This window comes from Electrona antarctica, assembly GCF_951216825.1.
Source record: "Electrona antarctica genome assembly, chromosome: 5".
NCBI lineage: Eukaryota > Metazoa > Chordata > Actinopteri > Myctophiformes > Myctophidae > Electrona > Electrona antarctica.
Genome location: NC_136810.1, coordinates 21,223,591 through 21,249,889, shown reverse-complemented (window position 1 = coordinate 21,249,889; position 26,299 = coordinate 21,223,591). Strand labels below are relative to the sequence as shown.

At 45.1% G+C, this 26,299-nt stretch overlaps 1 protein-coding gene across 2 annotated transcripts in view; it reads right to left on the bottom strand.

Annotated features, from left to right (window-relative positions):
• Positions 1-904: 904 nt before the first annotated feature.
• Positions 905-26,299, bottom strand: part of LOC306923716 (solute carrier family 45 member 3) — an 83,966-nt gene continuing 58,571 nt past the window's right edge. For both annotated transcript variants that reach the window (XM_079501983.1, XM_079501984.1), the window contains exons 4-8: positions 22,837-23,121; positions 21,189-21,469; positions 19,547-19,719; positions 8,978-9,243; positions 905-4,856 (exon numbers count right to left, since the gene is read on the bottom strand). In XM_079501983.1, coding sequence (XP_079358109.1) covers positions 4,437-4,856; positions 8,978-9,243; positions 19,547-19,719; positions 21,189-21,469; positions 22,837-23,121 — 1,425 coding nt within the window. In that variant the 3' untranslated portion in view covers positions 905-4,436. The remainder of the gene's footprint in view (positions 4,857-8,977; positions 9,244-19,546; positions 19,720-21,188; positions 21,470-22,836; positions 23,122-26,299) is intronic.

Here is a 26,299-nt window from a genome sequence, read left to right as displayed (position 1 = left end):
TGGATCCACCATTTTTGAGGGACCACGTTACATAACATGGACCCTTACGGGTCTGTAACTCTGAGAGTGTACCCATGGAACCAAATGGACCCTTACGGGTCTGTAACTCTGAGAGTGTACACATGGAACCAAATGGACCCATACGGGTCTGTAACTCTGAGAGTGTACACATGGAACCAAATGGACCCATACGGGTCTGTAACTCTGAGAGTGTACACATGGAACCAAATGGACCCTTACGGGTCTGTAACTCTGAGAGTGTACACATGGAACCAAATGGACCCATACGGGTCTGTAACTCGGAGAGTGTACACATGGAACCAAATGGACCCTTACGGGTCTGTAACTCTGAGAGTGTACACATGGAACCAAATGGACCCTTACGGGTCTGTAACTCTGAGAGTGTACACATGGAACCAAATGGACCCTTACGGGTCTGTAACTCTGAGAGTGTACACATGGAACCAAATGGACCCTTACGGGTCTGTAACTCTGAGAGTGTACACATGGAACCAAATGGACCCTTACGGGTCTGTAACTCTGAGAGTGTACACATGGAACCAAATGGACCCATACGGGTCTGTAACTCTGAGAGTGTACACATGGAACCAAATGGACCCATACGGGTCTGTAACTCTGAGAGTGTACACATGGAACCAAATGGACCCTTACGGGTCTGTAACTCTGAGAGTGTACACATGGAACCAAATGGACCCTTACGGGTCTGTAACTCTGAGAGTGTACACATGGAACCAAATGACCCTTACGGGTCTGTAACTCTGAGAGTGTACACATGGAACCAAATGGACCCTTACGGGTCTGTAACTCTGAGAGTGTACACATGGAACCAAATGGACCCTTACGGGTCTGTAACTCTGAGAGTGTACACATGGAACCAAATGGACCCTTAGGGGTCTGTAACTCGGAGAGTGTACACATGGAACCAAATGGACCCTTACGGGTCTGTAACTCTGAGAGTGTACACATGGAACCAAATGGACCCTTAGGGGTCTGTAACTCGGAGAGTGTACACATGGAACCAAATGGACCCTTACGGGTCTGTAACTCTGAGAGTGTACACATGGAACCAAATGGACCCTTAGGGGTCTGTAACTCGGAGAGTGTACACATGGAACCAAATGGACCCTTACGGGTCTGTAACTCTGAGAGTGTACACATGGAACCAAATGGACCCTTACGGGTCTGTAACTCTGAGAGTGTACACATGGAACCAAATGGACCCTTACGGGTCTGTAACTCTGAGAGTGTACACATGGAACCAAATGGACCCTTACGGGTCTGTAACTCTGAGAGTGTACACATGGAACCAAATGGACCCTTACGGGTCTGTAACTCGGAGAGTGTACAGATGGAACCAAATGGACCCTTACGGGTCTGTAACTCGGAGAGTGTACACATGGAACCAAATGGACCCTTACGGGACTGTAACTCTGAGAGTGTACACATGGAACCAAATGGACCCTTACGGGACTGTAACTCTGAGAGTGTACACATGGAACCAAATGGACCCTTACGGGACTGTAACTCTGAGAGTGTACACATGGGAAAAAAATGTTTTTTGTTTAAATTTCGACATCAGGCCTAAATGGGCTAAAGTGGAAAGCTGGACATACTGGACTGGACTTAATGGACATACTGGACTGGACTTAATGGACATACTGGACTGGACTTAATGGACATACTGGACTGTGGTGTGTTTGTTCAGTAACAGGGAGTCTTTCCGGCTCTTTAGTAAACATAAAATACATTTTCAGGTGGGGATACCAATTCTATCCAATCAGGAGAGAGAACTCATACAGGATGGATCAACAAGTAACATTGGAAGCGATTCCGTCGCGCGACATGCAGTGCCGAAAATAACAGATTCTCCGCAAGCAACGGGATAATGACTACAAATTTAGACCTATAACCTTAACGTCAGGGAGTTGAAGAATGGAATTGTACGGTAAATCCGTTCAGTTGTACAGTAAACGTGTTATCATTTTTCGAACCCCGGTCGAGATCATGGATTTCACAATGCCACGCCAGACTTCCCGGTCCTTCATTGCCATCCCCAGTTCCTGCTTACTGATGCATGATGTGTCCCTATAGCGATGACATCAGGGAACGACAGTTTTCAACCTCTGGTCTGCTTTGAGGCAGGATTCCAGAGAAGAAGGGAAGATATAACCTCATTGTCAGCGTTGTAAGCAGTGGCCGGCAAACTGTGTTCTTCTGGATCGGACGAGTGAAGAAACACGGGGAAGGTTGCTGCATATTAGAGAAGTCGATGGGTGGCTCTTCCAAGAGAGATTTTGTGCTCTCATTAGAAGGCGGGTGTACTTTAACCTATTTTGGGGCGGGAACCCCTTTTGGTGTTTTAAGCATCGTTATACTTTAGCCATTGAAAAATAGCAGATCTACAAGCTCATAGCGCGGCACCGAGTGCCGTGCTACGAGCTTGTAGATCTGCTATTTTTTTTGTTAATCCTGAAAATGTGGCGGTAATCTTTGAATATAATATTCTTTCAGAGCGAACGTTTTTAACTCATATCTTTGCTTCTGGGAGGGTCCCTGGAACAACATATTTTCAGATGGGGGTCGGCAGCCAATTACATATATATTTGGGGGTCCATGACATGAAAATGTTTGAGAACGACTGACACAGAAACATAGGGTTTTTCAGAAAACTGTCACGATTTAGACGAGATTTGTAGAATCATCCTCAGATCTAAATAGGTTTAAGTGTCATCCAGCCCTTTCTCTAATTTATTTGTGTTGTACATGAGGAAGAGGAGGAGGAAGGTGGGGACACCCGCCAGCACAGCCAAGAGTGTAAGAGTCTTACGCGTAGAAAGCTTTAGAGTAGATTTGCACTCAATTCTACACCATTCAGTTCCTCCCATGCAGTGCACAGTCAGAGCACTAGGAGGCAGTGCAGGTAAGCCTATATCCATGTTTGTAAACTGTGGACTGTACATGAGTTGGCTCTGGAACTGGGGCCACTTCTTTACATCTAGAATCTAGATAGAACAAATCTTTTCGGCAAAATTGCAGATCTGCCATCTATAGATCTGCTATTTTTGGCTAATGTTCCGCCCAGAATGTGAATGATGGGGCGCGCACACACACACACACACACACACACACACACACACACACACACACACACACACACACACACACACACACACACACACACACACACACACACACACACACACACACACACACACACACACACACACACACACACACACACACACACACACACACACACACACACACACACACACAGCACGGGGGAAACCCGACAGCGTCCAAAATAATTATGTAATTGTTACTTTTCACGGCTAAAATTCCAAATTAGCAAGACTAGCAGATCTACAAGCTCACAATGCGACACGTTTTCTGAGATTGTGGATCAGCTATTTTTTGGCACATTGTATGACGAAGTAGAGCATTCATTTACGAATAAACATTAAAAGTTTTAAATAGGGAGATAAGACAACTTTCTACCCGACAACAACAGAAAGCAACAGAAAGCAACACCAGCGCACCGGTAACAACAACAAGGCATTGTGGGGAATCGTAGTGCATTGCATTGTGGGCCGAGTACCCCCCCCCCCCCCCCCCCCCAAATAAAATCCATAATTCTGCGATTGGCGAGTCCGTGAACTCTGAGCTCAGCTCTTCAGTTCTAGCCTCACATAATCGATACTAATATCACTGCATGGATATTAGTCTCGTCCATAGACATATATAAAGGCTAGATGGCTCAAGGCGCAGTCTCTGACGTAGTTCACCCGGTGGCCATCTTGCTTCGTCATAACTCAAAATCTTGACGGATTTACAAACGGGTTGGTTTATTACAAACGTTGTCAACGTGGCTATGATTCAGGACGCGTATCTGCTTAATTTTGTTTTTTATATGAACGTCGTATAAAAGCATATAAGTATGCGGACGTCTGACGTTTATAACAAACCAAACCGTTTGAAAATCGGTTGAGAATTGAGTAAGTTATGGTTATTTAAAAAGTACATGCCCCATATACACAAAGCTGCCCTGAGGAAAGATGGCCGCCACGTAGCAACGTCGCTCTCCATTGGCCAGAGCGCAGGTGAGGCATCTAGCTTTCTTTTATATTTCTATGGTCTCGTCCCTCTCAGTATTAGATTTTTTTCCCCACAATGTCCCGCCCCATATTTGCATACTGGGCCCTGGTTGGTTACAGCCTCATTCCAGACGAATCTGGTTGGCTCCTCACCACATCGGCCGTGAAGTCCTCCCACAATTGAGAGGGGGCCAGACTCAATCTGCCTGGGGTGATATGCATTGCAAAGGCAGATGAAGGCTGGTTCTACGCGAGGCTATACTCCAGTTCCTAGTTCCAAACTCGCCCAGCAGCAGCCTCTCTCTCTCTCTCTCTCTCTCTTCAGGTCCTCAGGTCCTTCTGGTCAAAGACGATCTGATTGGCCAGGAAGATGGCGACGGCGCCGAAGAAGGCCGAGCAGGCGATGTAGGCGGTGACGGACTGGGCGAACTGGACGATCATGCCCATGAAGAGCGTGGGGAACACCTGGGAGAGGAGGAACGTGCTGTCCAGGATGGCGAAGTCCAGGCCCACACCGCGGTGCTCGAACCCCGCCTCCTGCAGGGGGGCCCCCTCCTCCTCCCCCTCGGGGGGGTAGTGCTCCCCCGAGCTGTCCGAGGGCGGGGGGCCGTTGTAGTAGGCGTGGCCGTTGTTGGCGCCGGCGGCCATCTTGTGGTTCAGCAGCGCGCCTTCCTCGACCGCCGCCGCCTCTGGCGGGCCGCTTTTATGTTTGCTCTTGCTTTTCCTTTTTGGCATAAACACCTGGAAGAATGAATGAAAGAAAAGGTTTGTTAGACACGTTACCTGGACTCCCTTAACCCTTAGAAGATGAAAGACGCCAATTGGCGTCTTCATCAGAATTCCGTAAATGATCAATGACGCCAATTGGCGTCTTCACAGTTTTTGATGAATCTAAACATATTAATATGCTCCGAAGCGCTGTTTAAATTCCTGAGCTTATATTCCAACTACATTACCCAGAAAACCCGTGTCACGTGACACACGTGTACGTGTTGCCATTGGAAGCTGGTCCCACCCCCTGTAAACAGTGGGGGCAGAGGGAGTCTTCATAGTTATCATTGTTTTGCCTGTTTGCCGTCTCGCCCGAGCGATTTTCTAGCAGAAAAAGTTGAAAGCAGTACTATTTATTTGAGCGAGTTTTGTGGTAGTAGTATTGATCCATACGCGTCCCAGTCGCCTTCTCCAGGCGGAGTAGCCCTGGTCCAGTGCTTACAGCGAGACTCGCTGCTCCCTCCCTCCTTTTTTCATTGTCTCCCCATCGTCGTCCGATGAGCTATACCGGGAAACCATTGAAGAAGACGATCAACCCGGAATGTTTTGAGGTAATCTTATTGTAGAAAATGCCCTTCTATAGTGATCAGAAATCATAAGATGATCGCTACAAATAGATGCTTGGATAATTACTACTACTAGTCAGATCATGACGCCAGAATGACTCACCACGATGGCCCCCAGCCATTAGCCAGCACCGAAGGTGCTGGCTAATGGTGTTGGTCGGTGCATTGGTGCTGGCTAAGGGCTGGAGGGGGGGTTGGTGTCGATCGGTTGGTTTGTGCAGTACAAATGTATCGTAGCAGGCATGCACGCATGGCAGTACAAGTATTTTATATTGTAGCGTGCCTTATAGGCGATCTGATCTTTAGAGTAATGTTCGCTCCTTTTATTTACTGTCTACAAAGACGGAGAACAAACATGCATCGTTTACTGAAGCAACGCGTGGTTATGATGACGTTGCTACAAGGATCGGAGGGGGGACGGGGAGTGAAGCTAACAGTAGCGTATTATATAAGATCTGTATGACGTTTCATTGACGTCTGAGCTTGCATGATAATTGCATTCATTGTATATTGTATACAATCATGATTGTACATTGTTTAGTGTGTCTCCGTGTGATGATGATGATGACGATGATGTCAGATAGCCTACGTCCCCCCCCCCCCCCCCCCCAACTGGCTATTGGCCGGGCTGACTACAGCTAAATGTTTATTTTTTATATATTTAGAACTGGCATCAGATGAGGAGGATGATGATGATGATGATGATGATGAAGACGAAGAGTCAAGACTGCGATGGAGTTCTCCGACACTGAACCGGATGCATTCATTCATTTCAGTTGTTGTTTTTTTTAAATTTAGCCTACACACACACACGCCGTCAAGAACAACTGGAATGCAGTGGTTTGGGGACACTGGGGAGTTTGGGGACAACTGTTTTGTATGTAGGCCTATTTATTTTCTGTAATATTTATTATAATTGTATTATGTTAGTCATAAAAAATAAAAGACAAGCTTTTACAATGAGTTAGACCTGTCATGGCTATTTTGTTCACTAGTCTGAGGTTTATGGTTTGACTAAGCGAGTTTCAACTGTGATTTACTCTGTAACGGTAGATGGTAAGAACCCAATTTTTTTGTTATAATACAGTATACATTCAAGTCTATATTTTGATACATATCATGGGCACAAAGTCATATCAAAACAATGTCCTTGGATGAGTTTTTTATCAAAACTGTTTCTTCACAACAGGTTTTTGAGATACATGCATGAATAGACACGGTACTGGTAAGACTATGTAAACATGGTATATATCAAAATGTGCGTTAGAATGTCTAATTTTACCCCAAAAAAGAATTGAGTTTATATGATGTTCCATTTCAGAGCTAGGGGGACTTTTAGCTGGATAGGTCAGATTGATCATGACTGACCATGCTATTTATAGATGGCAAAATATCTACAGTGGTACATGTGAGAAACTTTTTATTTTATTTTAATTGAACTAGACAACTCACCCTTTAAAATGAGATATTGCATGGCTATGTACGCCCAGCAGAAAAAAAGTTATTTAGAAAATAAAACTTCAACCGGTCATAACTTTTTTTGTTGTCCTAGAAACACTACCCAGTGTAAATGCAGGCTCTTTTAAATGGCTTCCAACACCACAACTAAACATTTTATCAACTCGGTTCATTTTTTTCCTGGAAGCAGACAAGCCAAGCTTTCTCTGAAGGTCTTTCGTTGTCACACATTCACAGCAGAGAATTTTCAATAAATCATTCAAAAACGCCATTCTGCCATAGAGAAGTCTAAAAACTATATAGAAATCCATGAAACTCTCAAAGAGTTAAAGCTGCTATAAGCAATAATATGTCAACATTTCTTTTCTTCTTTTTTTTGGTATTCAGACAGCCAGCAATGGGTAGAACGCTCCTCAAAAACATGTAGTCTCTGTGACACATCTAGGGGCAGCAATCTGCATTCAAAGATTTTCCTAGAAGCTTTGTCATTGGTTGATTTGCCTGTCTACTTCCTGATTGGTTAGTCATTGCGACCAGGGTTTTTCCAACCAATGACAAAGCTTCTAGGAACACCTTTGAACGCAGATGGCGGCTCCTAGATGTGTCACAGAGACTACATTTTTTTGGGGGGAGCGTTCTACCCATTGCTGGCTGTCTGAATACCAAAAATAAATAAATAAATAAAATCATTAAAATGTGGACATATTATTGCTTATAGCACCTTTAACTCGGAGAGTGTACAAATGAAACCAAATGGTCCATTTGGTTCCATACTAGTGGCCACCAGACAGTGGCCTCTTGGTTAGAGTGTCCGCCCTGAAACTGGGGGGTCGGGGGTTCGATCCCCAGGCCGGGTCATACCAAAGACTGTTAAAAATGGGACCCAATGCCTCCCTGCTTGGCACTCAGCATCTAAGGGTTGGATTGGGGGTCAAATCAACTAATGATTTCCGATTGATGCATGCTAGATGTATGAAAGGGTTTGTTTACATCTTGCCCCAATGCATTTCCAATGGAAGTCACATGGTTTGACACAACATTTGTGTTGTACGGCTTTCGGCTGCGTTTTGACTGCCCCCACCCCCTCATACAACACAAATGTTGTGTCAAACCATGTGACTCCCATTGAAATGCATTGTGAGCTTGCTCAGTCAATAAGTCTCATACAACAAGCATACATCAATCTGTTGCGAAGGTGTGAGTCCAGGCCTAAAAGTGCGGAATTGAAATGTATACTTGAGTAAAAGTACAAAAGTTATCAGCATCAAAATGTACTTAAAGTACTAAATTTTCAAATGGCCGAAATGTATAGGGTTGAAGTGGTTCATGTATGTTTTCTAATCAAAATTAAAATCTCCAAAGTAACTATAGTAACTAAAGTTTACAAATAATTGTAGTGGAGTAAAAGCACAAATGTTGGCTCTGAGATGTAGTGGAGTAGAAGTAAAAGTATTGGGAATTGGAAATACCTAAAAATTGTACTTAAGTACAGTACTTAAGTAAAAGTATTTAGTTACTTTCCACCACTGCTGAGTACTGACCTCTTTGTCCTTGTGGTAGTGGCAGGTGAGCGCGTAGGGCAGCAGTGGCGTGCACAGACATTTTAGAGGGGCAGAAGCTCAAGTGAAAAAAGGGCACCTTGTGCAGCACGTGGAACCGTCCGGTTGCCTTAATCCATTCTGGGCAGGAACCCCTTTTGGTGTTCATAAGCATGATGTTATACTTTAGCTATTGAAAAATAGCAGATCTACAAGCTCATAGCGCGGCACTCGGTGAGCTTGTAGGTCTGCTATTTTTTTAAAGTCTTGAAAATGTGGCGCAAATCTTTGAATATATATTCTTTCATTGCAAACGTTTTAACTCAAATCTTTGTTTCTGGGGGAGGTCCCTGGAAGAACATATTTTCAGATGGGGGTCGGCGGCCAATTACATATATTTTTTAGGGTACTTGACATGAAAATGCACCCAAAAGGGCACATTGCTGTCCAGAGGGCAAGGGCAGGTGGTGCTCTAGCACCCCCTAGTGTCTATCTGTGCACGCCACTGTAGGGCAGCGTACATACTGACCTCTTTGTCCTTGTGGTAGTGGCAGGTGAGTGTGTAGGGCAGCGTCTGCAGCGTGGCGTAGGCGTAGCCGGTCAGCGCCGCCATGGCGGTGACCAGCAGCACGCTGCTGGACAGGCAGATGACCAGCGCCGACACCGTGAAGCTCACCATGCTGCTCAGGTAGACGCGGCGGGAGCCGAAGCGCCCCACCAGGCGGCTCATGGCCAGCGAGAAGACCGTCGAGGTGGCGCACTGCAGGAACAGGCCCAGGCTGCCCATGCGGATGCCTGTAAAATAACATGAGATTAGATTATATTAAACAGGCCCAGGCTGCCCATGCGGATGCCTGTAAAATAACATGAGATTAGATTATATTAAACAGGCCCAGGCTGCCCATGCGGATGCCTGTAAAATAACATGAGATTAGATTATATTAAACAGGCCCAGGCTGCCCATGCGGATGCCTGTAAAATAACATGAGATTAGATTATATTAAACAGGCCCAGGCTGCCCATGCGGATGCCTGTAAAATGTTGCATAGGAGTATAGCACGACTTGATGTTGTGCCGTAAGTACTGGGAGCTGATAGTATAGGTGCTGCGCTCCACATCAGCAATCCATCTCCCAGGGGTCTAGTGCTTTGAAACAGGGATAGACACCATCTCCCAGAGGTCTATAGTGCATTAAAACAGGGATAGACACCATCTCCCAGAGGTCTATAGTGCATTAAAACAGGGATAGACAACATTTCCCAGAGGTCTATAGCGCATTGAAACAGGGATAGACTCCATCTCCCAGAGGTCTATAGTGCATTAAAACAGGGATAGACTCCATCTCCCAGGGGTCTATAGTGCATTAAAACAGGGATAGACTCCATCTCCCAGAGGTCTATAGTGCATTAAAACAGGGATAGACTCCATCTCCCAGGGGTCTAGTGCTTTGAAACAGGGATAGACTCCATCTCCCAGAGGTCTATAGTGCATTCAAGGGTAAGACCACTTTTTTAGAGGTTTGGGTTGTTTTCTTAAATTATTATGGGCAAACTATTCCATCCCATGAGTTATTTCGCTCCGTTGTGTTGTTTTTATTAGCAATTTAAGAAATAAAAATAGTCGCTCATTGACTTCCATTGTAACGGGGAAACAGCTCTCAAAGTCACTTATTGGCACATGAACCAACGCAACAAAAGCTGATTCTGACAGTTTATGACATCAGGAAAACTCATGCAGTTTTATTTTTAATAAAAAATGTCAACTTTGTATTGTTTTGACTAATTTGTGTAGAAAGAAGATCCGGTAGGTATGCCTACGCCGACCGAATCACTGCTGTAAAAAACGATCTGATTGGACCAAAACTACACCACTTCCTTATTGGAAACGACGGGGATGTAAACAAAAGGATTTGATCTCATCCGCTTGTCACTAAAAACATACACAATGGACGTGTTTGAGGGAGACACTTTAGAAGAAGTGTGTAAAGTGTCTGTGTCTGGGACTGCTCATATGCGAGGCTGCAGCTGGGTGAATCTCAAACAGCGTGGAGACTTCTGTTTACAAACGAAACCTCGCAAGACGTCACCGCGAGAGTTGGGAACGCCGTAGTACTGCTCCAGTCTATCTCCGACTAAAATAGTAACTTTATAAATCGATCTTAAAAGACGAAAATAAAACCGCATGAGTTTTCCTGATGTCATAAACTGTCAGCTTTTGTTGCATTGGTTCATGTGCCAATGAGTGACTTTGAGAGCTGTTTCCCCGTTACAATGGAAGTCAATGAGCGACTATTTATAGTCTAGCGCATTGAAACATAGGGATAGACTCCATCTCCCAGGTCTATAGTGCATTAAAACAGGGATAGACTCCATCTCCCAGAGGTCTAGCACATTGAAACATAGGGATAGACTCCCGCACCCTGACTGATACTGACAATAAGCCTCTCTGACTTAATTACTGCCTCTTAATTTGACAATTTGGCCCAATGCATTTATAGTATAATTGATTACTTTGCAGTAATGGTCTGTCTTTCTTTCTTTCTTTCTTTGGTATTAAAAAAGGTCTTAACCTCTTAAACCCCAGGGGGGTCCAGGAGGGAAAATCAAAAAGAGTTGGAACCTGAGACCTTGACCAGCCCCATTTACCCGCTGAGAGCGGTTCATGAGGTGGACAGCCGCTGCCCCCGCCGGCGGGGGATTGGGGCTTAAGAGTCCTATACATTGCCACTTTACTGTCATCCTAACCTTGTTCTTTGTTGTTGACGTATTCTACATGGTCGCTAATGGAAATATGATAAAAAATAAACATATATATATTACTTTAAGCAACAAGCTTAAAAAGGAGGGCGGGAGAGACGGCTTGTTCTCACGGCAAAAAAAATCCTTTTAATTGAAACCAAAGCCCCCCGTGCATGCATGCATGCACGGGAGGTCGGCCTGCCTGCAGAACTGGACACCTGCATTTGTAGCGTTTTTTGCAGTCTGGTTATTGTGAGAATTATGGGTCGGGGCAGGGTTCACTGGCGGGCCACTTCATCTCTCACGTTAACAGGAGGAGGATGGGGGGATCGTGTTACTGTTTGAAGGGAGAGAGGAACTCTGCCCACTCTGCAAACATTGCAGCAGACCATGAATGAACGCTGCAAAGGAACGAAGCACGTCACCTCTGTAGTGTTGATGTTGGAGACAGCAAATTCTGATATCGTTTATTTTAGTCATAGTCTTTTGAATGACTAAAAATCTACAAATATACTTTTGGCGGGTCGCGATGGCTTTGAAATGCCCGATATATACTCGGCTGGGTGCGGAAAATAGCCGATCTACAAGCTTGTAGATCGGCTATTTTCTGAGTGTGACATCTAACACGTAACCAAGCATAGAATGACTTGTCCTTTAGTTCTACTGGATCTCTTCTCCACTAGTGCACTCCCTAACATTTTAGTCTGTTTTTGTTGTATTTGTTGACGAAGTTGACAATATATTTAGTCTTAGTCATCATAGCTTAGTTCTTATTTAGTGAACTGTCCAAAAGTGTTTCCTTTCAGGAACTACGTTTCAAGCTTGTAGATCTGCTACTTTAGATACATTTTTTTGTGAGCTTGTATATCAGGTATTCTCAAACGATTTTTGAGTATTTCTACATTGTGGCACTGACACTTTTACGGACATAAAAACAAATAAGTATTTGGAATTTATCTTAATTTCTTTAGGTTTTCTGAGCTCAATTGCACCCAAAAAAACCCTGAACTTTTAACATTCAGTAGATTTTCTGTGGTCTGGGGGTTTTCTGGCTCAAACAAGTGCTCTGAGTTTCCTGCTGTTTGTTGATGTCACAGCCTGCAAATGCCAATTATGCCATATATGACAATGGGATTTGCCAGCAGATGTCACTGTTTTCCTCTGTTTCCATTGCAGCTCAAAAGGCTTCCAAACCCCAGAGAAAACTCCAGACCACAGAAAATCCACTGAATGTTCAAAGTTCAGGGTTTTTTGGGGGGGGGGTGTAATTGAGGTCATAAAACCTAATAGAAAAACAAAAAACAAAAATAAATGAAAATGAATGTCATGTAACGCAGGACGCATGTAGTGTGTTTGTTTACAAGTCAGATGGTCGGCCAGCTGTACCAGTTTACTGTTATGCGGCTTATTTCTACCCTATAATGTTTTCAGATACATATTTTAGCGGGATGATTAAGTTGAAACGGAGTAATACACTGTCTGGATGTTATCTTGAATGGGAATAAAAACGGAGGATTTCTGTAATCAGTAGCAGCTGTGTTGGACAGTGTTGGACGGATGCGCAGATATGGGGAATTAAACGGGTGAGCTTCATTTTTATTGGCTTTTATCGATGTGAGCCTCGACACGTCATCACGCAGCACGTTTTCAGGAAGTAATTCAAATTCGATTTGTATGGACTTTTGATATAAAAATACACAAAAATGAAAATGTACCAATTATTTTGGCATCCATTGTTAGGTATGCTCATATGATGACCACGGATGTGGTCTAAAAGTGTGAAAATTTCACTACACCTTTAAGTATAGGCTACAACATGTGAGGAATTCTTCCATCACTGAATGGTGAAACTCAAGCCCTGTTGCATTGTGGGAAAACACAACATTGATTCTTCTACTCATGTCTATTTGTAGCAATGCAACGAATGCATATTTATCATGGATGGATAGATGGCCAGATTAACCACATGAACCCTATAGCGTTCCTATTCTGGGAGCTGTCCTAGTGGACTCGTAATATGCCGTAGTGTCGTAGTAAATCAGTGTCATACATATTTCAAAGAGAATCTGGAGACTTGACATTCAGAAATTGGGACTTATGATTAAAATAAGAATATTCTAATGGCTTGTACAAAAACAAAACTGAGAATTTGCCAATTTGTCCGTGCGGACATAGGCTATTGATGACCCTGGTTCAAAAAACATGAGTGAGTGTGACGGTGTAATGGCGCTGTGTAGACTGTAGGTGGTGTAATGACGGTGTAATGAGATTAAACAGTTCTGTCGACCTGACCTGAATGAACATGCTCTTTGTGTACGGATGTCTTGACATTCATTCTTTCCTCGTGGCGAGAGAGAGAGGGGGGGAGAGAGAGAGAGAGAGAAAGAGAGAGAGAGAGAGAGGGGGGGGGGGGGGGGGGGGGAGAGATTGGGAGAGAATGCTGAGAGAGGGAGGTAACAGAGGAATGGAGGGAAAAGAAGAGGACAGGGTGGAGAGAGAGAGAGAGAGAGAGAGAGAGAGAGAGAGACTGAGAGCTGAATCAAGAAGGGTAAAGAATGTGGGTTAAAGAAAGCAAATAAAGCAGGAGAAAAACTGAAAAACTGGAGGGAAAGACTAGAGAAAACAGGAGAAAACAGGAGGCCAGAGGGAAGCAGCCTCAAGCCTTACGACGTCTCATCCTAGACCAGTGATTCATGTCAAAGCACCCCCAGATTAACACAATCAGTGCCGGAAGTCCTTCAAAATAGGAGCTCTGGGGTGCCGGAACAACATGGCGGCTTTTACTCGGAAACCCATGACCCGGAAACAATCCACTAAAAAAAAAGTTTATTTAACATAGCTAGCTTACATTGCGATCGTTTTCGTTTATACGATATATGATCCAAAAAGCGTTCATATTTTGCAGGAGAGACGGATGAGGAGCAGAAATGAAGCGCCAGTATATCGATCCGTTCAACACCACGGAAAGCGCCCTGGATTAGGAGAGACGAGTCATTATTTCCGCCGCGCTAACGGCTAACTCAATGATAAGCTAACAATTGCCCAGAGCGCAGCATACGGTAGCCGAAAGGCGAACTGACAAATAAAAAAAAGGAAAAAATGCAGAATATTCTTATCTCGCCCCGTATCATTGAGGATGCGCTAGGACGTCCTCAGACGTCCTATGTACGCGTCGACTGGGACCCCTAGGACGTGTGGGGACGTCCTATGTACGGAAACGGTTAACATGTACTCGACCACGGACCCCCCAATCTGAAAAGATTTTGTGCCAGGGAACAATTACAGGCATCAATGGCGCCGAAATTGGCAACCGAGATTGACCGTTTGTGATTCGGCTGGAAGGTGTGCCATTCTGCACTGTGATTGGTTGAGCATCGCATAACATAACGGGCCACGTACGGGACACATGAAGTGGCCGATATTCCGTGCTCGATATTCGAGGACAACGTTTGAGGAATTTTAGACAGTAGAGGACAGAGCCTGGACCCTGCAGTATATACTGTACCTGGGTGAAATGTACTCACAATGCACTCAACCACATTCGCGGCATTCAGCTAAAGAAAAAAAACTAGGACTAGTATATACAATTTAACCCATTTAGACCTGACGACGATTCTACAAATGTCTTCTAAATTGTAAAAGTTTTCAGTGGTGCTCAACCTTTTTCATGTCAAGGACCCCCAGAATTATCTGTATTTGGCCACGGACCCCCATCTCAAAATATGTTGTATGTTGCATGTTGTTTGGGTCAGCGGTGGCCGAACGGTTTGCGGAGCGGTCTTGTTATCGGAAGGTCGCCAGTTCGAATCCCCGGACCGGCACGTTAAAATTACCACCGCTGAGCAAGGCATTTAACCCCTACCATGAAATGTTCTATGAGCAGGGTCTGGCTGTAAACAAGCATCTCGAGCTTAGTCCATTCACCCTGGGTAAACAAAGAACTTTGCTTTTGCTTTGCTTTGTTCCAGGTTTTTTTTCCACAATTTGGGACACAGTTTCACGATTTTTCAAAAATAGCAGACTTACAAGCTCGTAGCGCGGCACTCTGTGCTGCACTATGAGCTTGTTGTAGATCTGCTATTTTTCAACAGCTAAAGCATAACATAATGCTTAAAACACCAAAAGGGGTTCCCGCCCAGAATGTACTGTAGGCATAGCAGATTCCAGAGTGACTTACAATAAGCAATTATCGTATCGTCAACCATGTATTGTGATACGTACAGTATCTGTGAGATGAAGGATGACTGATTTAAGCAGTCACACCTGGCACCTGTCAAACTAGAGCTGGACTCAGAGCTGGGTGTGGACTTGATCAAAGGCACAACAGGATGAATCAGTCATCTCCACAAACACTCGAGAGAGCCTCTGTCCGGACAGTGGAGAGCTATCTGCTTTCCTGTGTAAAGTAATATTATTGTGAATTATTACTATAGAGAGGAATAAACCAATCTACTTAAGGAAGCGGTTCTCGAGTTACGTGCATTACAACCGCACACACACACACACACACACACGCACGCACGCACGCACGCACGCACGCACGCACGCACGCACGCACACAGAGACGTGGCACATTTATAGTAGGATTTGGGCAAGTGTCTATGGCCGAATTTAGCCCAACGAGTGTTTTTTGTGCGAAAACGAATGCTTGGAATGGGTCCAGAATCATGACAACCCCCTAGTTTGGCCATAGACCCCCTAGTTTGGCCATATAGCCACTTGCCCAAATATGCCAAAATGTGCTGACCTCATCACATTTGTGATGACGGCTATGGCCGTTTTTAGCCCAAGGAGTGTTTTTCGTGCAAAACTAATGCTTGGAATGGATTCACAATGATGAAAACCCCTTAGTTTGACACGTCACATGCTACTTAAAGCATAATGAAATTTAGAACATTTTGTTGATGGTACCCCAACTTTCAGCAGAGCTGTCAAAAATGCCCCTAGGGTGGTTGAATAGAAACCAATGTGGCATATGTCAGTAGACACCTTTACAAACACATTGGTGAAGAAAATTCTTGGTAAGAAATGTATTCCCAGATTTGACATTATACTGATAATATTCCCTGACTATTATGAAGTTGAAAAATGTTGCTGTTCTTATTACAATTCTTCTGTAAATGAGTATCCATTAACCATTGACATTATATTGCTACTCTCTAGTACTTTCTATGAAGAAAATATCTTAAAGAAACATATACTTTATACGAAAATAGAAGATCTACAATCTCACAATGTATCACGGTTCACTGCCATTGTTTTAACTGTATTCTTTTTATTTTCCTATATATTTATTTTCAAAGGAGCGTGCGCTGCAACATAACCGAAATAGCCTGCGTCAGGGCCCGCAACTACTATCCTACGCCATAGATAGAAAAAATAGATGCCTCATTGGCTGCTGCAGTTCGTTGGAGCCATGTGTGTTGACGGGAGGGCGTAATAATTTACACTGGTACATGGAAAGAGTGGACGGCACACTACGTCACGCTGCCACTCAAGTGACTACTGGCCAATCACAGCTTTTGGCTTTTCCGGGACTTATCAGACCCGAACATGCACTCTATGCATTCTTGCATGTTTCTTGCCCTCCCTTGAGCACATACGCTCCAGAGTCGAAAGGGCCGTCTACCTTTATATGTCTATGCCCTACGCCACTGATGTGGACACAGTGGAATGTCATGGCATGTCATCTGTTGAGAGGGACCACCAAGGCAACGGAGGTGCCGAACTGGACAAAGTAAAGCTAATTTTCACCATTTGAGAGAAAGTGTTTCAAAGTGTCCAATAATGACAATAACAACTGAATAACACTCAACAAGCATGATGAATTGAGGGCGTTGGGCCCTATTGTAAACAAGTGTAATGCTTTTATAGTGTCGTCCACTCACAGTTAACAGTTTTTGTATTGAGTTGTGCTTGAAATGTACTGTAATTCTGCAAACTGGTAATCAATCAATGCCCCTGCGCACCTGAAACCTGTGAATCACCTGCCCGATGGTGGACGCCAGAGATGTCATGGAGTCTTGGGGCCGATTCATGCTCCTATTTTACCGCTGTAGTGCCGAAATGATTTTGGCTCGTCAGAAATTTTCAGTAGCACCGAAGAGCCGACTTTAGGACGGTACGCGCCCCCCCGAACCTCAAATGACGTCACATTGTAGGCTCTACAGAGCCGAACCGACTTTTATTCGGCTCCAAAATAAGAGTATGAATCGCGCCTTGGATGAACTTTGTTCATTGTCACGCTAATGACAGGCCCTGGTGCCACATATACCAAACCAGAAAATTCACTGCACTTACTGGTAGACATTGCCTCACCCAACTCTTTTGTTTCTGATCTTTCTGATGGTATAAACAGATCGTAACACCCAGTCCCATTCAGGTGTGCGGTTAGGCGTAAGCTTGGCTCAGGGAGGATGACGCCCCTGCCATGCAGAGTCCAAGGCACTTTGGATAATAACATCATATCCTGTGTTTGTAAAAAATGACACTCAACAAGCATAATTCATGGAGACCCGCCTCGATCCTCAGGCTCACCCATCAGACCTCCTCCTCGCCTTTGATCAGGGCTAGGCACATTTGTGTCAAACTGTTGTGACACTGCATTCCTTTAAATCACGCCATGCCCTTAATTAATCACGCATACTGTACATCTGTTTGTACATAATTGTCTGTTTTGACTCTCAGGTATTCTTCCATCGTTTGCATACTTTCTCATCAACATAGACTACAGCACCACACCTTAATAATGGAAACTATTTAAGCTACGTTGACAAACAAAAAAACTAGTTTAGCTTGTAGAACTTCTGTCTCCTCCTGTCCTTTAACACTGTCCTCTGAGAAGCCATCTATCCATCTACTGTAATAACCCACCCATTCACCTGTAAGTGGCCCTTTCTCTCCTGCAACTGTACTGATAAAAGACACAATTATTGAAATCCCAAACATGGAATATACTTGGAACATATACATGTTACGTAGACAGCACTAGAATTGCATTTTATGTAGTCATAGCACTTTATAGTACACATGTATAATATATAGTATAGTATGTATAGTTTACATAGATACTCCACTGTTACGTTCTTATAGCTTATGCATGTTTCATGATAACTACTTTTTATATATGTGATGTATGCCATGCTTGTTATTGCTTAATGTAAGTCGCTCTGGATTAAGACCGTCTGCTAAATGCCAAAAAAAACCCCAAAAAACCAAAAAAAACATGCATTATGCTACATCTAATGCCTGTCTCAGGACTGCCTCCTGCCAGTATAGTATAGTGGATAACTTCCATCTAATGCCTGTCTCAGGACTGCCTCCTGCCAGGCAGTATAGTGGATAACTTCCATCTAATGCCTGTCTCAGGACTGCCTCCTGCCAGGCAGTATAGTGGATAACTTCCATCTAATGCCTGTCTCAGGACTGCCTCCTGCCAGTATAGTATAGTGGATAACTTCCATCTAATGCCTGTCTCAGGACTGCCTCCTGCCAGTCAGTATAGTATAGTAGTGGATAACTTCCCAGTCTCGCTGGCTAACTATAGCTAAACACTTTAACCCTGACATCCCAATTCTGGGCATGTCATTATAGGCTAAAAAAGAAAAGAGAATTGCTGATCTACAAGCTCACAACATGCCGTGATGTGTTGTGTTGTGGGCTGGTAGATCGGCTTGTTTTAAAACGTGTAGTGCAGTGGAATAGAGTAGACACTATGGCATATCAGGAGTCCATTAGTACTGCAATGCAGGCTATACATCTGTGTTTCTAGTAATATTATTGATCACTTGTTTTTTGCATATTAACACAATCAGCCCCGGGATTCCTTCAAAATAGGACCTCTGGGGTGCCGGGAAGACATCGCCACTTTTACTCTGTAAACCCCCCCCCCTTCTGTTTCCGGAAGAAAAATGAGATATTCTTTTGCTTGCTTACCTTTCTCTCGTTTTAATATTATCACTAAATAATCCATTGCATTCTTATTTTGAACGAGAGGCAGTTGAGAAATCAGAAATGAAGAGCTTAGTATATCCATCAGATCAAAACCACGGAGAGCGCTCTAGTTTAGAAGAGACGAGGCATTCTTTCTGCTGCGGTACACTAGGAAGTAACCGGGACCGCTGGTGAACAAAGAGCGATGCGTACGGTGGCATTAGGGTCTAACTCAAAACAAAAAAAAGAAAAAAAATCTGAATATTATTCTCTCGCCTGATATCATTGAAGATGCGCTAGGCCGTGTACACACGTCCTTTGAATCCGTCGGTTGGATTCCCTAGGACATGTGGACACGTCGGATGGACGGAACCTGTTAAAGACGTGCTAAAGCTGCCTTACAGCAGCGAAGCCGTTAAGTGCCTCACCTTCGTCGTATCTCTGTCGGGATGCGCTCCCCGGCGAGGCGCTGGGCACGCCCCCGTAGAGCCCCTCCCCCACAAAGTCTGTGTAGAACAGCATGAATGACATGACGGCCATCCAGCTGCACAGCTGGGCCACGCACAGCTGGCGCATCACCCGGGGAACGTGGCAGTAGCACCTGGACACACACACACAGAGACAACAACAACAACATCACCTGGGGAACGTAGCAGGACTTTGTGGGAACTTCAAGCTGGTTAGATTTTTCCGGCTCGAAGGACCACCACAATGTATTGAGACTGAGGAAAACCTAACCCTGGGAACGTGGTAGTAGCACTTGATGGACACACACAGAAACAACAACATTACCATGGTAACGTGGCACACATATACATTTCCGGCTCGAAGGACCACCACAATGCTATATTGAGACTGAAGAAGAACACCTAGAGACAACAACAACATGGGAACATGGCAGTAGCACTTGATGGATATACAGTAGTCTCGCGTAACTATTCCACAATCTCCGAATGCTATATAGAGTCTGGAACTACACCTCCCAAGATGTGAGTAAGGAAGCTGGCATTTCCTATCAAGAAAAAATATATTCAAAAATATCTTTACATTTTATTTTTTAATTCCATTTCTGCTAAGCAGCAAGCTATATATGTTTTGATGATTTCAATTTATATTAGGATGAATGTGCGCGACTGTAAAGACTAAACGGAAGCGGGGAAAAGACTCCACTTCCGGTTTATCGCTTGCTCATGATCAGAGCTTCCGTTTCTCCAGACTGTATGACGGAAGCATTTGAAAATTGCTAGACTAGAACGCAAGACTACACACACAGAGACAACACCACCACCATGGGAACGTGGCAGTAGCACCTGATGGAGACACACAGACAGGATCTGATCGACAATCACAATTACTAGGGTTGTCCCGATCCGATCACGTGATCGAAATCGGGGGCCGATCGCGTCATTTTCAAATTATCGGATCGGGAGCAAAAAATTAAAACGTGATAGGGTGTCAGGGACATCCCTAGTATCAATATTATATCCATATCATGATATTAGACTATAGATATTGTCTGTGATTTGGGATATTGTACTATTGTGATATGGCATAAATGTTCTATAAAAATCTGGATCGACAGATGCTCAAAATCAAATGATCGGGACCAAAAAAAAAGTGATCTCAACCATATATTCTCAACAATTTACGATGCTGCTTATCGAGCCTAAACAATTTGACGTTTCAGTTCTGAAATGGTTGACCCATGTTTAGATTTATAGATAGACAATGTCAGTCAGAAATAGTTTCATTCTTTTCGTGTCACGGCTCTGCCCGTCCGGGCCGCGGCGTCAACTCAATCTCACTGGTTTCTCGAACATACTGTAACGTGTGTGTGTGTGTGTACGTGCGTGTGTGTGTGCGTGCGTGCGTGACCGGGTCATATATACCTGTATATAACAGGGGTCATAGGTCATATATATATATACACACCTGTATATAGCAGGGGTAATAGGTCATATATATACCTGTATATAGCAGGGGTCATAGGTCATATATACCTGTATATAGCAGGGGTCATAGGTCATATATATACCTGTATATAGCAGGGGTCATAGGTCATATATATACCTGTATATAGCAGGGGTCATGGCCCAGCAGGTCCTCAGCAGACACAGCAGGGGGCCGGCCCTCAGCAGCCTCAGTTTGCACTTCAGCAGGTAGCAGCAGGAGCGGGGGAGGGGCAGGGCCACGCCGCAGCGCCCCCCCATTGCCCCCCCTCCCTCCAGAGAGCTTCCCACCCCGCCCCCCGCCAGCCCCCCCCCGGACGCCAGCAGAGACCCCCCACCTCCCCCTCCCCCTGGCCCGCCCGCTGCCATGGGGCTGCCGCTGCACGCCGGCTCCTCCGACACCTAGAGACGGAACGGAAAACACGACAGAATTTAGAATATAGACCGTAGAATAGACATTTGCATGAATGCCAAAGTGTTGTTTTTGGCAGCAAATTTCTATTTCAGTTTTAGTCATAGTCTCTTGAATAGTTTCACTTAGTTCTTGTCACATTTTAGTCACCTGGAATGTGTTAGTCTAGTTTTAGTCGACTAAATGTCATAAGATTTTAGTCGACTAAATCTACAGGTGATTTAGTCGACTAAAATGTGTTTTGGCGGGCCTTGATGCTGTCATAATGGCTGATTTTACACTTGCTTGCACACTAGCTTGTAGATCTGCTATTTTCAGCATGCAACCTAGTGTAAAATGACTTGATCTCTTGTCCACTAGTCCCTTCCTAACATTTTTTAACGTCTAGTTTTCAATACATTGTTGTCAATACATTTAGTCTTAGTTTTAGTCATCATAGCTTAGTTTTCATTTAGTTTCCATTTAGTTTTCGTCAGTGAAAAAAGGTAGTCGACGAACATTTTTCATCTTGGTTTGACGGCCCTCCGCAGTCCAGTCGCTAGTCGCGATAGATTTCTTACCTCCCGTTGTTGTCGATCAACTTTGAAGTGGCGTGGCTATCGTTAGCTGCTACACACACATTCACAACAACATCCGGTCCGTCGGTAAAAGTGGTCCGTGTTTATAAATCGACTGGGCGCTATAATGTAATGGATTAAATAACCGCAGGCGTTCTAGGTGTTAATTAACAGTTTGACTCCATAAAACGTGTTACCCGCTATTTAATCAAATATTCTACGCTGCATGTTTTGATCATCAACACCAGCGGCCATTACAATGCGGGATCCGCCTCCATGAGGCATTGTAGTCCAAAAAAAAACCCCGTCCACTTACATTGAGCTCAATTTCCCAGAAGCCCTAGCAGCCCAGATGATGACTTGATTTCCGGTTTCGTCATCATAACGCGATGGCCTCGTCATCAGGTCCTGGATAAATCCGCTGTTTCTTTTTAATTATTTTAAAACAGCGAATTAAACGCATTAAACAAATGTCGGGTATAGCGTTTTACGCGCGGTGGAACACTGGATTAAACAATTAGCGGCCGTCAATCTGTTAATACAAATCTCCAAAACACGTTAAGTGTTCCTGGCGCCATGGGATTTCATGAAAAACACGTTAATTAAGTCCTTGGTGTTCAATGGGGACGCGCACGCAGATTAGACACACCAACGGACCGACATGCGGAAACAACGGTCGAACAATATTATGTCTAAACTAAAGCCTGAAAAAAAGACAAACTAGTAACGGTAACTTAGTTACATGTTCTCAGTAATGAGACCTGGTAAGAATGAGTGCATTCATGAATCCATACGGTTACCTTCATGGTGACGAGGACGCTGGAGACGAAGATGAGGATGAGCATGGAGAACAGGCACTCGGCCTGGCCTCCCAGGTAGACGGACAGCAGGCCGCCGCTCCAGTCCAGCGCCGGCAGCAGGTAGCCCACGCAGCCGCCCAGGCTCACCATGAAGCTGAACATGGCGAAAGCCTGGCCGCAGTCGTCCTGGTCGCGGTACAGGTCAGAGAGCAGCGCCTCCAGCGGAGTGAAGCACACCTGGCCGCAGAAGTCCAGCAGACCCACCCCCAGGATGAGGAAGAACACCTAAAACACACGACGACACCGTGCCTTTAGATTTCCGGCTTGAAGGACCACCACAATGTTGTTATTGAGACTGAGGAAGAACACCTGGAGACAACCACAGAACCCTAAACTCCCAAGATGAGGAAGAACACCTGGAGACAACCACAGAACCCTAAACTCCCAAGATGAGGAAGAACACCTGGAGACAACCACAGAACCCTAAACCCCCAAGATGAGGAAGAACACCTGGAGACAACCACAGAACCCTAAACTCCCAAGATGAGGAAGAACACCTGGAGACAACCACAGAACCCTAAACCCCCAAGATGAGGAAGAACACCTATACAAATCTGTTTCTTTTATCATTATCTTTTTGCCTTTCCTTCTTCAGCAAACCTAGGCCGGTTTCGCGCATGTGCACTGCCGTTCACTTCCTTGTTTACGGCCCAACAAAAGTGACTCATAACTCCAAATCTATGGCGGTAGATTCAGAGTTATGAGCTGGTTTTGACCAAAAGGTCAATGTTCTGTCTTCATTTCTGTGACAGCGTGAGGTAAGAACGGAAGATTATGCCTTCCGGTTTTGCGGGGAACCAAGACAAATTCCTATCAACTTGTTGACATGGCAAATCAATTATTTTATATAATTGAATTGAAGGCGGGGCTTTTCAGAGAAAAATCTGACTCATCTACTGGCACTCTATAGCGCCATAAGTGTTAATAGGAAAACACAATGTTTCGGTCTATATAACCCTAAACCATAATTGTTTTATTATTTCCACAGAACAACTCAATGTCATATTAATGACATTGTTCAATGTCGAAAATTAGTTGCATTCCTCTTGAACCCAGAGATTAAAATAGGGTGCATTTTGCATCCCAAAACTCATTTTTTAGTTAAGGGACACAATAAAACAACGACCTCTGCATCCACGGGTTGCACTACTGTACTACTGTACTGTTTTTTTATTCCAGTTTATTTTGCTAGCTTTAGTTATAATAATCATTTCTTCTTCTGTGTTCTATATGAATATAACCACATTATAACCATATAAAATTAAATGGGAGTTTGCAATTTGGCTGGTCAGGACGAGGCAGTTTAGAGACCAGGATTACTGCATGTTTTTTGTGAGGGTACCTCACGGGGAGAACATGCAAACTCCACACAGAAGGGCCCTTTTGCCAACCCCGCCTCGGGTATGGGCACTGATGACGCGGAGGAGGAGGCACGCCGCCAGCACCCACAGCGTCCCGAGCGGGAATCGAACCCAGGACCTTCTAGCTGTGAGGCGACAGCACTACCAACTGTGGCACCGTGCCCCCAACCCGTTTAATTTCAAGGACCCCCCAGTTTGACGTACATTAGTCTACGGACCCCTAATTTAATGGCATTTCTATATTTATGAGACCCCAATTTATATTATAAAATCAATGTTAATTTAACTCTGAGAGTGTACAAATGGAACCATTTGTACATTCTCAGAGTTACAGACCCATAAGGGTCCTTTTGGTTCCAAACATTTAGCTGGGGACAACCCTGGAACTCCCTCAAGGACCCCTGGAGCGTCCCCGTACCCCAACTTTGGGAACCACTTGCATACATCCACAGATCGGATCACCATACATATACAGATCACATCACCACACACAGTGTCATATGACTCTCATATCAGCAGCACAGCCTGCCTCGTCAAAGAGCCTGGAGGAGGAAGAAGATCAGCGCTTTGGCACGGCCGACAGGACACTTTATACGCAACACCAGTCGCCAGTCCCTCCCTAACAGACCACCAGTTGGTAGCGATACGTCAAACTAGACGAATTAGAAGACCCCCTTCCTGTCCTCACACTATGAATCACTCAAGACACTTCATGTCTTCATGTGTGCCCTGCATATAGTCTAAAATGTAATATTGTTCCCTATCCCATTTTGGGACGGGAACCCCTTTTTGGTGTTTTAAAGCATTATGTTATACTTTAGCTATTGAAAAAATAGCAGATCTACAAGCTCATAGCGCGGCACCGAGTGCCGCGCTATGAACTTGTAGGTCTGCTATTTTTTTTAAATCGTGACAATGTGCCTCAAATCTTTGAATATATATATTATTACAGAGTGAACATTTTAACTCAAATCTTTGCTTCTGGGGAGGTCCCTGGAACAACATATTTTCAGATGGGTGGGGCGGAGGCATATTACATAATTTTTGGGGGTCCTTGACATGAAATATTGAGCACCACTGATACAGAAACATGAGGTTTTTCAGGAAACTGTCAGGATTTTGAAGACATTTTTTAAAATTTCGACGCCAGGCCTAAATGGGCTATTATAGGCCCGGCCCACGTCTAAAATGTAATATTGTCCCATAGCAGTAGTGGCCATTTTCCATGTTTCAGACCCCAGTATTTCTTACCTGCCCCCTCCCCTCATGGTTACCTGCAGTGTGTTGCAGCCCCCCCTCCCCAGGTTACCTGCAGTGTGTTGCGGCCCCCCCTCCCCAGGTTACCTGCAGTGTGTTGCGGCCCCCCCTCCCCAGGTTACCTGCAGTGTGTTGCAGCCCCCCCTCCCCAGGTTACCTGCAGTGTGTTGCCCCCCCCCCCTCCCCAGGTTACCTGCAGTGTGTTGCCCCCCCCCCCTCCCCAGGTTACCTGCAGTGTGTTGCGGCCCCCCCCTCCCCAGGTTACCTGCAGTGTGTTGCGGCCCCCCCTCCCCAGGTTACCTGCAGTGTGTTGCCCCCCCCCCCCCTCCCCTGGTTACCTGCAGTGTGTTGCAGCCCCCCCCTCCCCAGGTTACCTGCAGTGTGTTGCGGCCCCCCCTCCCCAGGTTACCTGCCCCCCCTCCCCAGGTTACCTGCAGTGTGTTGCGGCCCCCCCTCCCCTGGTTACCTGCAGTGTGTTGCAGCCCCCCCCTCCCCAGGTTACCTGCAGTGTGTTGCGGCCCCCCCTCCCCTGGTTACCTGCAGTGTGTTGCGGCCCCCCCTCCCCTGGTTACCTGCAGTGTGTTGCCCCCCCCCCCTCCCCAGGTTACCTGCAGTGTGTTGCGGCCCCCCCTCCCCAGGTTACCTGCAGTGTGTTGCCCCCCCCCCCTCCCCTGGTTACCTGCAGTGTGTTGCAGCCCCCCCTCCCCAGGTTACCTGCAGTGTGTTGCGGCCCCCCCTCCCCAGGTTACCTGCAGTGTGTTGCAGCCCCCCCTCCCCAGGTTACC